This window comes from Nomascus leucogenys, chromosome 5 (assembly GCF_006542625.1).
Source record: "Nomascus leucogenys isolate Asia chromosome 5, Asia_NLE_v1, whole genome shotgun sequence".
Taxonomy (NCBI): domain Eukaryota; kingdom Metazoa; phylum Chordata; class Mammalia; order Primates; family Hylobatidae; genus Nomascus; species Nomascus leucogenys.
In genome coordinates, this window is record NC_044385.1 from 139,608,383 (window position 1) to 139,625,902 (window position 17,520).

Consider the following 17,520-nt stretch of genomic DNA (forward strand, 5'->3'; position numbering starts at 1 on the left):
CGAACCATCCTCCTTCTGAAACACTAGGAAAACTAATTTCACATAAAAATGAGCAACAGAACAGCCCTGAGATCAAATCCCGTACAATGCTATCCTAAGAAAAAAGATACTACAAACAGAAGTCACCCCTAGAAAATGAATGCATGCTGGGAAACACACCAACAGAACAGATCAAAAGTGCGACCTTCGGCTGAAACCGTGGCTCACGCCTGTAATCCCAGCACTTTGGGAGCCTGAGGTGGGAGGATGGCGTGAGACCAGCAGTTTGAGAACAGCCCGGGAAACACAGTAAAACTCCTTCTCTCCTAAGTTTACAAATTAACCAGGCACAGTCTGCGTGCCTACAGTCCCAGTTAGCTGGGAGGCTGAGGTGGGAGGATCACTGACACCCAGGAGCCTGAGGCTGCAGTCGTGACCACACCTCTGCACTTAAACTTGGGCAACGGAGGGAGACCTCAACTCTAAAACAAAATGCTAAGCCAGGTGTGGTGGCTCATGTCTGTAATCCCAGCACTTTGGGAAGCTGAGGTGGGAGGATCGCTTAAGCCCAAGAATTAGAGGCTGCGGTGAGCTATGATCGTGCCACTCCACTCCAGCCTGGGCAAGAGAGCAAGACCCTGTTTCAAAATAAATTAAAAAGGTTTTTTAAGTGTGACCATTGACTTCAAAATAGGCTAAAGGACATTAAGAAATGAAACAAAACATGAAACACCACAAATGAGAATTAGGAAAACTTAGTAATGAGGAAATCACACTCAAGAATTAGAAACAAAGGAAAATCATTCCGGAAATTACTTTACTAGAAGGCACATGAGGGAGATAAACTCAAAGGCAGCCACACATGGCACAACGTCTCAGCCAACGATAGGCCGCATAAGTGACAGCAGTCCCACAGGATTGCAAAAGTGCATTTTCACTGCCCTTTTCTATGCTTCAGTGTGTTTGGATACACAAATCCTCACCACTGTGTTACAGTTGTCACACGCTGTCCAGGTTTGTATCCCAGGAGCCATGGGCTGTGCCATACTGCTAGGCGTGCAATAGGCTATGCCACTCAGGTTTGCAAACACGCACCCTGTGACGTCACACAAGGATGAGACTGCCTAACAATGCATTTCTCAGAACCTATCATTGCCATTATGTGACACAAGATGGGTGATGACTTCAGAGGAGGAGATGGTGAAAAAGGAAGATCATTTTTAAAATAAAAGAGAAATGAAGTACAGATAAAAAGGACTGAGAGAAAGCAACGCACACTGCCGAAGACTTAACTCCACAGAAGACTCAACTCCACAGAGGACCCAGCTCCACAGGGGACCCAACTCCACAGGGGAACCAACTCCACAGAAGACTCAACTCCACAGGGGACCCAACTCCACAGGGGAGCCAACTCCACAGAGGACCCAACTCCACAGGGGACCCAACTCCACAGGGGACCCAACTCCACAGGGGACTCAACTCCACAGAGGACCCAAATCCACAGAAGACTCAACTCCACAGGAGACTCAACTCCACAGAGGACCCAACTCCACAGGGGACCCAACTCCACAGGGGACACAACTCCACAGGGGACTCAACTCCACAGAGGACCCAACTCCACAGAGGACCCAACTCCACAGGGGACCCAATCCACAGGGGACTCAACTCCACAGAGGACCCAACTCCACAGAAGACTCAACTCCATAGGCGACCCAACTCCACGGAGGACCCAACTCCACAGGGGACCCAACTCCACAGGGGACTCAACTTCACAGAGGACCCAAATCCACAGAAGACTCAACTCCACAGGGGACTCAACTCCACAGGGGACTCAACTCCACAGAGGACCCAACTCCACAGGGGACACAACTCCACAGAGGACCCAACTCCACAGGGGACTCAACTCCACAGAGGACCCAACTCCACAGAAGACTCAACTCCACAGGCGACCCAACTCCACAGAAGACTCAACTCCACAGGGGACTCAACTCCACAGGGGACACAACTCCACAGGCGACTCAACTCCACAGAGGACCCAACTCCACAGAAGACTCAACTCCACAGGCGACCCAACTCCACGGAGGACCCAACTCCACAGAAGACTCAACTCCACAGGGGACTCAACTCCACAGGGGACACAACTCCACAGGCGACTCAACTCCACGGAGGACCCAACCCCACAGAAGACTCAACTCCACAGAAGACTCAACTCCACAGGGGACTCAACTCCACAGGGGACACAACTCCACAGGCGACCCAACTCCACGGAGGACCCAACTCCACAGAAGACTCAACTCCACAGGCGACCCAACTCCACGGAGGACCCAACTCCACAGAAGACTCAACTCCATAGGCGACCCAACTCCACGGAGGACCCAACTCCACAGGGGACCCAACTCCACAGAGGACCCAACTCCACAGGGGACTCAACTCCACAGGGGACCCAACTCCACAGGGGACCCAACTCCAAACAAGACCCAACTCCACAGGGGACCCAACTCCACAGGGGACTCAACTCCACAGGGGACCCAACTCCAAACAAGACCCAACTCCAAACAAGACCCAACTCCAAACAAGACCCAACTCCACAGGGGACTCAACTCCAATTATATGGGTAACAGGAGTTTCCATAGAGACCAAAACCAAATACAAGGAACAGAACAAATGCTTAAAACTATAATTCAAGAACATTTTCCCTGAAATTAAAAGAGATTAGAAAGTACTTACTGAAAGCACTCAGCATCATACATGAGAACACTGACCGTGGATGACCCACAACACCCAGACACATTTTTGTAAAATTACTGGGCTTCAAAGCAAAAGAAAAAATGGCCTTTGTTTGGGTATTTAGGCAAAACAGTAGGCAACTTATAAGGCCAAGAAGATTGGCTTATCATCATTCTGTTTGACAATAACGATCTACGCCAGAAGAAAGTGGAGCGACACACTGAAGACATTCAAAGGAACAAAAAGGAGGCTAGGATTTTATACCCAGCACGCAAGGACTCAGGGAATACTGTCCCCAAAAGCACTTCCTGGGGATCCACTGGAGAATGAATTTCAAAACCTGTGAGCAGAGAGACATCAACGGAAGCCCTGGTGATGAGCAGGGGCCGCTGGGGAACACAGAGTGAGGACCACCCACAACGACAGGGGAGGCCTAGCTGTGTGCGTGGAAAACAAAGGCAAAGCCCAACTACTGTTTTAAGTTGGGGGAGAGTGTATTACCGCCCCCCACGCCCTTTTCCACTACTCACAGTAATTCTACTGGTGGAGACAGCATTCATTTCGTCACTCTGAGCCTGTGGTGTGTGCCATGTGGGATTGGGCTAACACGTCGCCATGGATATTCTAATGCTATCATCACCTGCGCCCTTGAGAACCAGAGCAGGAGAAGGGAAACACAGCTGCAATACAGACAAGCTCAAGTAGGAAAAATAATCTGTAGTCCTGACTGTGGTTTAGAAGCATCCAAATGAATAAGAAATAAAAAAATTAAAAAATAAAAAGCCTGGAAATGACGACTCTGAATGAGCACCAGCTGCAACTCTGCCACGGCCTGAAACCAGTTTCCATTAAAAGAAATCAGGGCTCTTTGGAGAAAAAGCGAGTCCAGGTCTGGAGTAGAAGGCGACTGGACGAGCCCAGGGCAGCCTGCCGTGCAGACAGGAAGGGAGCGGTCACCACCACCAGAGCACACCAACAGCACTCCATGAGTTCACGGGGACATGACAATAAACTGACCCTCGGTCCACGGAAGCAGGGAACACACTCGCCCTGAGGTCATCAGCCCTTTCTGAGCAGCCTGCACCTCTGGCACCCAACACCAGGAGACGGAAAGACTTCCTTCTGTGATCATCCCAGCTCACAAACAGAAAGGGCAGGACAGGTTCTCATCAGTTTGCAGCCCTGAGCAAGGCTGGGGGTCTTGGCACTGCTGATGTCCCCAGGTGCCGCACGCGGCAGGCTCCTGAGCCAAGACGCAGCACACACTGCTACTGTTACTCAAGAGGCAAAGCGAGAGCCCAACAGGCCCCAGCGCCTTGCACAGCAGGCACTGTAATTCAGTAACCAGTGTGGGGCCAAGACGCGTCTCAGCACCTGGTATGTCTCACCAGCCCTCTGTGTCTCTCTCCCTGTGCCTCTGCCCCTGTGTCCCCCTGCGCCTCTGCTCCCATACCTCTGTCCTTCTGTCCCCCTGTGCCTCTGTCTCTTGTGCCTCTGTCCCTCATCTATCCCTGTCCCGTGTCTCTGCCCCTCTGTCCCCCATGCCTCTGCCCGTGTCCCCCCCGTGCCTCTGCTCCTGTACCTGTCCTTCTGTCCCCTGTGCCTCTGTCCCTCTGTCCCCCGTCTCTCTATCCCTGTCCCGTGTCTCTGCCCCTCTGTGCCTGCGTTCCCTGTCCTTCTGCCCCATGCCTCTGACCCTGTGCTTGTTCCTCTGTGCAACTGCCGTCTCGGGTGATCAATGCACACCTCCCAGAGCCCAATCCAGCTCCACCTCCACCTTCACTGCAGTCCCTGAATCCCTGCTGCAGGGTTAGGAGTGACAGTTAAAGCGAATGCAGACTCCTCAAGTAAAAAATATATTTATTATTGTCCACGCAAAGGGGCCACATTAATGGTCCATACAAATGGAGTACAGTATTTTAAAATAAAACGCAAAAGTGGGCTGAATTGTTGGTAGGCGGGCTGGGTCTATGTGGCACAGAGAGAACAATTATGAACTGATACAGGACATTTACAAATTAGTTTACATTTTAAAATTTAAATATGTAAACCCAGAAGTTGAGAGACGCTATCAACTGAGATTTTCAGGCACATGGTGTTATAAACTCATCTACCTACATACAGAGCAAAGTGTGAAGAAAAGAAACCAAGAGGGTGGTAACGTTACAGCTGGGCCAGCCGCGGTGGCTCATGCCTGTCATCCCAACGCTCTTAAGTGGGAAGAAGGCCTGCGCTCAGGAGTTCAAGACCAGCATAGGCAACAAGGCGAGACCTTGTCTTTACTAAAAACTAAAACGAAAATGAAGACAGCCAGATGCGCTGGTGGACACCTGTAGTCCCAGCTACTCGGGAGGCTGAGGTGGGAGGACTGCTTGAGCCCAGGAGATTGAGGCTGCAGTGAGCCGTGATTGCACCACTGCACTTCCAGCCTAGGTGACAGAACAAGACCCTATCTCAAAAAAACCAAACCAAAACCCAAAAACATTACAGTTGGCTGCACAGAAATCATGTTGCTCATGTCCACTGAAAACCTCATTAGGATCTGGCATTTTACGTATTTGGATTTCATACTCACCTAAACCCTTCTGCCCTGGGTTCTTAGCGAAGGTGAAGGTAAACTGATAAAAATCTTTAAATTTGGCTGTGTCCTTCAGCTCCTGCTCCAGTCTTGGCAGAAGAGCCTTTAGCTTCTCCATGCTGTCACACCTGCGATGACAGAGAGTGGTTTGTCTTGTGGCAGGCGCACCTCCCTAGTCGACTGTCCCCTAGTGACCTGTGCAGGAACTGTGACCAGGCACGCAGCTCCAGCTGGAGACAGTATTTCCCAACTTCCTTTCCCAGGCGCGGCCTGAGGCTCTCCGTGATGACGTAAGAGAAGGTAAGGGGTGCAATGTCTCGCTTGCTAAAAGGAATTCAAAATGCTCTGAGACAGATACTGGTGGCGGCTGCCCAGCTCTGGGAATACACTACAACCACTGAGTTGTGGACTTTAAATGAGAGAAAATATGCTATGTGAATTAGATCTCAATAAAATTACTAAAAGTAAAACCCAAAACCAACATCTTTTGCCCTCTTGTTGAGAACTGGAACAAGGGTGTGGTCTAACTTGGTAGCTTTGACCACGGAGAGAGGCCCCTGCCCTGCAGTGACAGGGCATGAGGTGACAAGATGGCAGAGACGAGGTAATGGAAATACGGAAATACTCCATTTCTCAGTGACTTGCAGAATGGCAGTCGCCCTGCCAGCCTGGGCCATTGTTACCTCTGTCCCATCATACAAGCGAAAAATAAACTCATATAAATCTTTTTTTTTTTTTTTTTGAGACAGTCTCACTCTGTCACCCAGGCTGGAGTGCAGTGGTGTGATCTCGGCTCACTGCAAGCTCCGCCTCCCGGGTTCACGCCATTCTCCTGCCTCAGCCTCCCAAGTAGCTGGGACTACAGGCGCCCACCACCACGCTCGGCTAATTTTTTGTGTTTTTAGTAGAGATGGGGTTTCACCGTGTTAGCCAGGATGGTCTCGATCTCCTGACCTCGTGATCTGCCTGCCTTGGCCTCCCAAAGTGCTGGGATTACAGGCGTGAGCCACCGCACCCAGCCACTCATATAAATCTTAAGCTACCTTTTTTAGGCATCTCTTCATTATAGCAGGTTAGATTTAAAATATCCAAGTATTGTAAAACGCAGCTCTATATTGTTTTAAAATTGAATTTTTCCATCAAAAAGTCAATAACCTTTAAAAACAGTCAACAGCCTCTAAGGCAGAAATCGACAATAGTAAAACAAAGTCTATCTTTGTAATTTTGACTGCACAGCAAAGCACAGAATAAAAGCAACACTTACTCAAGTAGAGGAGACGTAAGGAAAGAACATCGGAGAAAGCTTTAGAGCAGCTAGAAAAGTCCATGAAGACATACACAGAAAAGCACAAATATATGACTCAGTCCTGTGTGCAGTCGCAGTCCTGTGCGCACAGCGAAGTTCTGGTCAACAGCAGAAGGCATATGTGACAGTGGTCCCATAAAATCATAACGGCACCTAGATTCCTGCCCCTCGGGGCGTCAGAGCCACTGCAACGTCTAGCACAACGCTTGATCATTTCCACCTTTAGGTGTGTTTAGATATACAGACTTACCATTGTGTTACAGCTGCCTACAGAACTGAGTACAGTCACCTGCTGAACAGGTTCACAGCCGAGGAGCAACAGGCTATACCACAGACTAGGCGTGTAGTGGGCTGTACCATCTCGGTTTGTGTAAGCACACTCTGATATCTGCACAATGAAATTTCCTAACGATGCACTTCTCAGAACGTGTCCCTGTCTCTAAGTGACGCATGACTGTACTGCAGGTGAAGGTCAGCGTAAGCACCATCCACATCAAGGGTGGCGGCTGGGCCAGGTGCAGTGGCTCATTCCTGTAATCCCAGCGCTTTCAGAGGTGGAGGACGGAGGATCGCTTGAGGCCAGGAGTTTGAGACCAGTCTGGGCAACATAGAGACACCCAGTCTCCACGAAAAATAAAAACTAGCTAGGCGTGGTGGCATGTGCCTGAAGTCCCAGCAACCCACTGTACCCCAGTTGGCACAACAGTGTGACCCTCTTAAAAAAGGGAGTGGGTGGCAGCTAAGGGCTCTTTGCCATTTCAGCCTCCTCGTCCCTCCAGGGAGGCATGGACAATCAGACTTCTGGGCCAGGCCCACTGTGCCCCACCACCTACTGGAGCAGTCCTTCACCATGCCTCTAGCTGGATGTAATCAGGAACTCAGTGTGCACCACCTCACGTCTGGCTGTTCCTGCCTTTGTGATGTCCGAGAGGTTCATTCTTGTGGGTATGCACTGCTCCAGCTGCTCATTTTCTCGGCCATATAGAATTCTTGTTATATACATATTTTATGATTCATAAACGCTACTGTTGGTGAACATTCCGGCTGTTTCTAGTTTCCTGGTTTGGAGTCATGATGTCAACCCTTCTGTGCACAGATCACAACATACCTGTGAATGTACCACGTCAGGCACATTCCAGAGTGGACGGCTGGGTCACAGCGTCTGTGCACCTTCCATTTAGTAACTGACGTCAAACAGTACGCTGGAGTCCCGCCCCACACATTTGCACTCACATTTGCTATTGTGTCTTCTTTTAGCACCCTAGAGGGTGGTTTGCTATGGGGTTCTATTTCACTGTGGTTTTCACCTGCATTTCCCCAGTGAATGAGATTAAGCATCTTATATTTTAACTGGCCCTTGTGCATCTTTTGTGAAGTGCTTGTCAAATCTTTTGGTTGCTTTTCAATGTCTTTTTCTTATTGTTTTGTAGAAATTCTTTATATATTAAAGATACAAGCCTTTGCCAGGAATTTTTAAAGAACTTTCACACAGAACATGGATTGCCTTTCTACTACCTTGATGTTTCTTAACCAGAAGTTCTTATTTTTGCTATAATACACTCTATCGGTATTTTTCTTTATGGTGATTTATTGTTTTTGTTGATGTTTTAAAAATTATCCTATTTCATAGTCATAGAGACATTTTCCTATATTATTTTCTACAGACTATTTGCTTTTGCCTTTCATACTGAGATCTACAATCTATCTGAAACTGATTTTTACATGTGGTATGCGGTAGAGGTCAGGATTTATTTTTCCCCAAAATACTAGCTAATTCTCCCAGTATCATTTATTGAAAACACGTCTTTCTCCACTTAAGTCTAGCTCTGTCATAAACCAGAAGTCCCCACATACACAGACTTCTTTCTGAGCCCTCCATTCTGCTCCATGGTCTCTGGCCTATTCATCTGATCTGGCACTTGATGCCATGTAGTCTTCACTACCGCAGCTTTAAAAGTTCCAATTATCTGGTACAGCAAATCTTCCCATCTTGTTCTTTTTCTTCAAGAACTGCTTTTTGACTGCGCATTTTCATAGAAATTTCAAATCAGCTTGTCAAATTACACATATATAAACCCACTATCTATTGGGATTTTTAAATTGAGATCACATTCAATATAAAAAGCTAAGGATAAAACGCTGTGTTCCAACCTACGAATGAAGTATAGTTCTCCATTTATTCAGGTCTTCTTTCCTGTCTCTCGATGAGTTACTATTTTCTCTATGGGAGTATCACACATCTTTAATCCGATTTATTCTAGGTATTTTGTATTTTTGAAGATACTGAAAAATGACATAGATTTTAAATGTTACTGTTTTGCTGGTTGTTGCACTTGGTGCCCTGAAATAGAACAGGGTTTTATTTGCAGACCTTGGATCCTGTAGTTTGGCTAACGCCACTATTGATTTGAATATTTTATCCATGGGTTGGACTAGCTATGATCTCCTGTTTAATACTGAATAGAAACAGTCATTCGGGTTTTGTTCTGTCTCAAAGGGAAGGTGGCTTACGATTCCAGTAAGTATAATGTTCGCCATAGGAATTTTTTCCTTTTGGCCAGATTAAGAACTGCCCCTCTTATTCTTAGTTTTCTACGAGTTTTATTTATTTATTTTTTTAAATGAAGAAACACTGAATTTGATCAAATCCATCTTATGCACTGGGATGATCCTTTTTTTTCTGTTGTTAACCATGGTAAATTAATTACACCGATTGACTTTGTAACATTAAACGGATCTTGCATTCCTGGATATAACCAGCTCTGTCATGATGTATCATCCTGGGCTTATCGTCTTGGGTTTTTTGCTAATGACTGGTCAGTTTCCTGATACTGTGTGTAGGATTTTTGCATCTTATAATCATCTTATGCATCTTCTGAGTCTTACAGCTGAGAGTGGCCTATAATTTTCCATTCTCAAATGTTCTTCCTTGGTTTTGTCATGTAGCTTTTGCTGGCCTTAAAAACAAATTGTGAAATATTTCTTCCTTTACTATTCTCTGGAAGAGGATGTTTAAAATTGGGGATTTTCCTTTTCATTAGGAGTTTGGTAGGATGTGCCAATTAAGTCATCCCAAACAGGGGTTGTCTCTTTAAGAAGATTTTAAACTACAGGCTCAAATTCTTAAGAGTTACAGAACTATTAAGATGTTCTATTTCTTCATGTGTCAGTTTTAGTAAGATATATTTTTCACATACGTTGTCAAATTTACTGGCATAAAGCTCTTCATAACAGACTTTTTTTTTTTTAATGCTTCTGGCACCTACCATCTTGTCCCCCTTTTCATCCATGTACGTTACTTGTGATTTACCACATTTACAAGTCTTTTCAGATAAGAAGCTTCTGGCTTTACTGATCCTTCCTAATGACAACTTCTTTTCTATTTAATTATTCTTGTAAATTAGTGCTTCTTTAAAAATATTAATTCTTTCCTTCTATATTCTTTTTCTGTTTCTTGAGATGGAAGGCTTTGCTCACTGATTTTCAGCTTTTCCTTCCTTCTAAAATATGCATTTAATAAGCTGAATTCTACAAGCTTACATATACTGTATTTTCATTATTCAAGATATTTTCTAATTTCCATTGTAACTTCTTTCTCATCCCAAGGGTTACTCAGAGGTATGCAATATCCACACATATCCTAGTTATCTTTTTGTTATATTCCTAGTTTAACTGTACTGTGGTCAGAAAACATACTCTGTATCATTTCAAACCTCTGAAAATTGTTGCAATTTACTTAATAGCCCAGGTTATTGTCCGTTTTTATTAACATTCTGTGCCTTTAATAAAGTTTTTTTTTTTTTTTAAATTTTAAACACCAGGAGAGAACACAAACATAGCCCCCCACTACCACAAATTATGCAGTCCAGTTTCCCACATTTGGGAAAATCACAGGCGTCAGTACATCTGGAATGCAATGGATAAGCCCAGCCCTGGGAAAATCACCTTCATGATCATGGTATCTCTTCTGCCAGGCTGTTCTGTTTTCTTTTGAAAAGAATATGTATTCTTCAACATTGAAGGCAACGTTCTAAATGTTCTCCTAGGCCATTTGTTGTGCTGTCCAAATCTTCTATTTCCTCACTGAGTTTTCATCTACGCATTCCATCAGTTACTACGACGTGTGTGAAAATTCCTCACTTTGATCACAGATTTGTATCTTTCTCTTTGTAGTTGCTTATTTTTGCTTTAAATACATTGGGACTCTTCAATAAATACATAAAAACATAAGTGCAACTGCCTTCCTGGTGAGATAAACCCTTTATCATTATGAAACGGTCCTCCTTATCTGTAGAGTTCCTGTATGCCTCAAAGCTGTTTTAGTTGTATCTATGTTAAACAATATGAACAGGTGATATTTAAAAATCCATCTGGGCCAGGCACGGTGGCTCCTGCCTGTAATCCCAGCACTTTGGGAGGCTGAGGCAAGGTGGGTTGCCTGAAGTCAGGAGTTAAAGACCAGCCTGGCCAACATGGTGAAACCCCGTCTTTACTAAAAATACAAAAATTAGCCGGGCATGGTGGCAGGCACCTGTAATCCCAGCTACTCAGGAGGATGAGGCAGGAGAATCGCTTGAACCCAGGAGATGGAGTTTGCTGTGAGCCAAGATCGTGCCACTGCACTCCAGCCTGGGTGACAGAGTAAGACTCCATCTCAAAAAACAAACAAACAAGTAGGAGTACACTCGAAAATAATAAAAAGTAGAGTAAATACATAAACTGGTAACATAATCCTTTATATTATCAAGTATTATATACTGCACATAACTGGATGTGCTATGCTTTTATACGACTGGCAGTACAGTAGGTTTGTCTGTGCCAGCGTCACCACACACAGGCAATGGATTGTGCTATGACATTATGATGGCTGGGATGCAGGAATTTTTTAGCCCCATTCTAACCTTACAGGACCACTGTTGTATAAGCGGTCCACTGTTGACCGACAAAGAAAATAAGCAGATATGAAATTAGTATGTACAGGTCGCTGGAAAACAATGTTAAAAGTATTTTCATTTCTGAAAACATTTAAGCTAAGAATAATTGACTTACCCAAGTTCTGTCATGCCATCTAGAAATTCCTTTCTGCTAAATTCACACTGAGTTGCTGCCCTGAACTTCCACGCTATGACCAATACACTGATACTGGCAGGATCCAGGCTCAGATCATCACAAAACTGTTGAATCCCATCGATTCCAATTTTGTTTTCATCTTGTGGATCTGTAGTTAATACCAGGGGAAAAGGAAGTTATGCTATTTTGAAAAGTAATTCTACAATAGGAGGTTTGAATCCTGGCATTCGATTATACTACATCGTTCTAGCAAGCATGTTTCCAACACATCAATCAACAGGCTGCAGTTTTCTACTACACATGAAAGAAATAGTGAGCAACTATGAATTTATCCAGAAAACGGTCCTATTTTTAAAATCTAGGTTTCTGGGTTTTAGGGAAAAAAAATCACTGAATTTTTTTTTTTGAGAAGATCTGTTCACTAAGAAAAATTTAATTTCCCTAAAGTGAAATAAAAATCCAAGTTTACAGAAATTTAGCTCACCCAAAGGCAGACTGCTATAAAAGATACTGTATTGATAAAGTATTTACAGTACCTTGAGTTTTTTTTTATCACAACTCTGCCAAAGTAAATGATTGATGTTTTTCTTAAGGGATTTCATTTGCTAATTCTAATGGTACTGGACAATAACTATTTTTCAGAATCATTTAGCTTATGTATCCACATTTAATAGCTTAGAAATTCAGGTTCCCCACCCCCTATTTCTAGTTTAGAAATAAAATTAAAGAACTTAGCATTTGTTTATCAGAAAATCAAACAGTAAAATATATTTAAGGCATCCCAGCAAGACTTCACTAAAGCTAGTAATTTCAGACAGATTATATCATATTATCATAATGCATAGGTAAATTGTTGGTTTAGAAGGTAAAAATAGAAAACCTGTAGCTTCTTTGCTCAAAAAAAGATTAGGTATGATAAACTTTTCTTCCCTTTCACACAAAATTTAACTTTGGTCATTTAAGTAGTATACTACCACATATATATAGTTACCAAAGAAAAACTGGTAGCCGGGCATGGTGGCTCACGCCTATAATCCCAGCACTTTGGGAGGCTGAGGTGGGTGGATCACCTGAGCTCAGGAGTTCAAGACCAACATGGCCAACATGGCGAAACCCCGTCTCTACTAAAAATACAAAAATTAGCCAGGCATGGTGGCGCACGCCTGTAGTCCCAGCTACTAGGGGGGCTGAGGCAGGAGGATCGCTTGAACCCAGGAGGTGGAGGTTGCAGTCAGCCAAGATCATGCCATTGCACTCCAGCCTGGGCGATGGAGTGAGACTCCGTCTCAAAAAAAAAAAAAAAAAAGAAAAATTGGTAACAAAAATGAAAAAAACCATAAACATCCTTCTAACTCTATTCTCTTATATCAGAGAGAAAACAACCTCAGCATAGTTTATGGGACAGAGGTTCTGTAAAAAAAATCCCCACTTATCACCTTATTCAATTCCATCTCCTAATACTATATACTTCATGAATAGAAATATTGATCTACAATGCTCTGAGCTAATAAACCATCTCAATAAATTTCATTACAACCATGTTCAACATTTCAGGTAATTGTGCAAGTACTCGTTCGTTTGTATATGTTAATGTAATAACCAAGGTTATATTTGTCAACGGTCTTAGAACTACGTTTATTTTTAGAGCCTAAGTGATTGTACCACGTTTCTACTTTAACTGACTATAATTGCATGAATAAAGTTAAATAATAATGAAGGGATGAAGCTTCAGTAACATCCAAAGACAAAATTTTCCTCTTATACACAAGTATTTTTTCAAAGGCAGCTGTATATATTTAAATAACTTTTAAAAATCTGCATAAAAATCAGCATATGACTTACAAAATTAGCTCAACAACTAACTTAGCCAAAAATGTTTAAAGTAGACTAAAGCTTAACTAAAAACAATTTTCATTCTTTGGGAACTACAATAAGTACAAACCTGGTTTGTTTTACCCCTGAATATGTTTCTGAGTCAAGATTTTTTAAAGCAATTTTCAACCCACTTTTCAGATCTAAAAAGAAAGACTAAAGAACACACACAGTATTTTAAAAAGTAAAAAATGAAAATAATAAATAAGAAGTTGGCTGGGTGCGGTGTCTCATGCCTGTAATCCCAGCACTTTGGGAGGCCAAGGCGGGTGGATCATGAGGTCAAGAGAGAGAGACCATCCTGGCCAACACGGTGAAACCCATCTGTACTAGAAATACAAAAATTAGCTGGGCGTAGTGGCGCGCACCTGTAGTCCCAGCTACTTGGGAGGCTGAAGCAGGAGAATCGCTTGAATGTGGGAGGCAGAGGATGCAGTGAGCCGAGATCATACCACTGCACTCCAGCCTGGCGACAGAGCGAGGCTCGGTCACGCAAACACACACACACACAGACACCGATAAATAAATAAATAAATAAACAATAACTTAAAGCCCAGGAAATTATTGTATATTTGGGCTAACACTTGTTTAAATGAGTCAGGACTTGGTTTTGTTTTAAAGTTTTAGAAAACTTAGCCTTAAAAACTGCTAGAAAGGAAAAGCAAAGTAAGTCAGCTCTTAGACTGCTGCCTCTCCCTCTGCATTGGATATGAAATTTAAAGCCTGCAGAGGGGCGTGGATCTGCGTATGCTCATCACCGCAGTGTTAGTTCAAGGCACATTTTGACAAGAAGCATTTTGACAAGACGCTCCGATCCAAGCACTAATGTCAATAAAAATCACAATCTGCAACAAAAAGTTTCTTTGCTGAGAGCTTTTCCCAAAGCCTCTCTAACCACTGAAGCTATTTCAGGGCTGACACGCCACTGCCCGGGCAAGGAAAACACTAAGGTTTACCCTCCCTTCAGGATCATCTTCATGATTTGATGTTGTTCTTAACCTTCTCATCATCAATATTTCAGCCTAAATAGAAGTGCTTGAAAAAAATACTGTATTAACAGACACAGTCACGCCAAGACACCAAGGCTCCCAGCAGCAGCTTTTCCCTGACAGGCCGTGCAGCGTCAGACTCACCGCACAGAACAAGCGGGCACGGGCCTGGCCCTGCTCCATCGCTGACTCCCCCCTTCTCACCCTCCCCACCCCCACCAATCACAGTCCCAACCCCATTTAAACAGAAGAAAGTGGATTCTGCAGCTGAGCGCTGAGCGTGGGGAGGACAAGCCACGGCAGCCCGGAGACCTGCCCCGGCACCAGAACCCTGGAAGTGCAGCGCGCAGGCCGCTCGCGGAGGCCGACATCCGTCCGGTTTTGCTGCAGTCTCCTCTTACCTTTGTACCTGCCGTACAGCCGCTCCAGCTTCTTCTTGTCCACAGCGTTCCGCATGGACTCCCTGTGGAACGAGTCTGGATTTTGGAAGAAGCTGTCCGTGGCCTCGTCTAGTCTCCACTCATTCTGCGTTAAGCAGTAGATAGCAGTTCTCTCGCCAGCCTGAGTGCATGCCATAAACTGGCGGACCTTGTCCTTCTGAGACGATTTAAGCTTATGCTTTGGGATGCAAAAGAAGTAGGAAAGCCAATGAAGCCGCTCCAGGTTTGTCCCAGCTCTAGCCTAACGCCTGCACTTTAACTGGGCAGAATTAGAGACAAAGCCTTGCTCTTCATCAGTTAAAAAGACCGCACAGTCTTCTGAAAATGGAAACAACAGCATCTATACTGTAATAAACAGGCAGTCTAAGCTTCAAAAATTATGAGAATTAACATTTTATACAAAATACATTCTGATCTCTACCCAGTTCACTCTGCATGAGGTGTGACTATCATTTTTCTAAAACTCTCAGTAACTCTGTAATGCACATGTAGCCTCTGAGGACACAAGGCAAGGACCTCACGGTATCACCGGGGCCGCAGCTGCAGTCTTCTTTGGTTTCAATAAAGTTCAGGCTTTAATGAATGGAAAGAGGCTGTGCGGTTTGGAGATTTTTTTCCCCAGTTTAAATCACAGAATCACATTGATGAAAATGTACACAAATAACTAAGAATAGTGTTAAAAGTAATCTATGAAAGTTTCACAAGCAGGCACAAAAAAGCCTGTTATGATTAAATGGGAACAGTAATACTAATAACAAGAATGCCTCTGTACACCAGACAGAAATAAAATGAAAAAATAGGACAGAGGCTCCGGGCAGGCAATAAATAATAAAACTGCCAAGTAGCTGTACTATATATAGTATATAATGAAACAAAGTAACATCTTGACACTTCCAGATATAGGAGGGCTGAGTTTCCACTTATCTAAAGTAACTTGATGATGTAATCCCAGCACTTTGGGAGGCTGAGGCGGATCACTTGAGGTCAGGAGTTCAAGACCATCCTGGCCAACATGGAGAAACCCCATCTCTACCAAAAATACAAAAATTAGCTGGGCGTGTTGGCACGCACCTATAGTCCCAGCTACTTGGGAGGCTGAGGCAGGAGAATCACTTGAACCTGAGATGGAGACTGCAGTGAGTTGAGATTGTGCCACTGCACTCTAGCCTGGGCGACAGGGCGAGACTCCATCTCAAGAAATAAATAAATAAATAAAGTAACCTGATGAAAGCAACACTGGAAAAGAAAGTGATTCACCAACTTCTCTAAATCCAAACAGACCCTGGAATCCACTGGATGCTAATGTTTTACAAAAATGCTTTACACAATAATATAAGCAGGAAATTTTTTACTCAAAAGGATTTATACTCAATCTTGTTCAAATAAAGATGAGACAACTTATAAAAACACATGGAATGAATTATAACTCAACAAAAGTATATAGAAGGATAACAAGGTGTGAATGAGGAAGGGGTGCCATTAGTACAAGGACGTGCCTGTCACATGTAAGAGCTGGAAATCAGGCTCCAAGCTTCCCCCGTGCCACAGCAAAGAAAACATGATTAGTTAGGAAAATCTGTTTTCATAAGATCTAAAACCTTACCAGCAGCTCAGAAGTGGTACAGACCCTTCTGGCCTAAAACCTGAGGGAAACATCTCCTGCGGCTCCTCATAAAGTTCAATGTCCCCTCACACATGCCGATTCCTCACCAAAATGCCAACCACGTACAGCAGAGCCAGCTTCCAGAAGTTTTTTTTTTTTGAGACAGGCAATCAAAAAGCATACTGATGCCAAAATACCAGAGGACGATTCTGCAGGGGCATTAAGATAACGCTGTCCAGATACACACTCTCCCGTGTGCATCTGGGACCCTGGGTCCTGAGGCCTTTCAGGAGTTCCACAGAACTACCTTCCCGAGCGTCCTAAGCCGTCACTGGCCTTGCTCACTCTCATTCTCACAGAGTGCACAGCAGAGGCATCCGTGGGCTGCAAGGCTTGTGGTATCACAGGAATGAATGTGAGATCTGAGACCCTATCTTTTATCAAGCCAGACATTAAGATATTTGCAAAAATGTAATGGGTTTATTATTGCTAATTAAATATAGAAATATTTTAATACTATTTTAATTTCTAATATGGTAAATATTGATGACTATTACCCACATAAACAAGAGCTCTCATTTAAGAATGACTGGGGTTCCAATCATTCTTAAAAACATATAGGAAATGTGGTACATATATACCATGGCATACTACATAGCCATAAAAAGGACCGAGATTATGTCCTTTGCAGCAACATGGATGGAGCTGGAGATCATTTTCCTAAGTGAACTGGCGCAGGAACAGAAAACCAAATGCCACATGTTCTCACTTGTAAGTGGGAGCTGAACGCTGAGCAGGCGTGGACACAAAGAAGGAACAACAGACACGAGGGCCTGCTCGAGGGTGGCAGGAGGGAGAGGATCCCAAAACTACCCACTGGCTGTTGTGCTTAGTACCTGGCTGATGACATAATCTGTACACCAACTCCCATGACACACAGTCGACCTTTATAACAA

At 44.0% G+C, this 17,520-nt stretch overlaps 1 protein-coding gene and 1 non-coding gene across 5 annotated transcripts in view; both read right to left on the bottom strand.

Annotated features, from left to right (window-relative positions):
* Nucleotides 1-17,520, bottom strand: part of DCUN1D2 (defective in cullin neddylation 1 domain containing 2) — a 34,468-nt gene that overhangs the window by 12,293 nt on the left and 4,655 nt on the right. For 3 of the 4 annotated variants that reach the window (XR_004030219.1, XM_003279771.4, XM_030813732.1), the window contains exons 2-4: nucleotides 14,923-15,139; nucleotides 11,640-11,808; nucleotides 5,282-5,412 (exon numbers count right to left, since the gene is read on the bottom strand). Coding sequence is in view for 3 of the 4 variants with exons in the window: in XM_003279771.4 (XP_003279819.1) it covers nucleotides 5,282-5,412; nucleotides 11,640-11,808; nucleotides 14,923-15,139 (517 nt within the window). In the remaining variant the exon portion in view is untranslated. Of the gene's footprint in view, nucleotides 1-5,281; nucleotides 5,413-11,639; nucleotides 11,809-14,922; nucleotides 15,280-17,520 lie in introns of all 4 variants that reach the window. The other variant, XM_030813731.1, reaches the window with a different exon arrangement.
* Nucleotides 10,409-10,572, bottom strand: LOC115835345. The gene has a single exon (XR_004030328.1). It is a non-coding gene; the product is annotated as a U1 spliceosomal RNA (small nuclear RNA).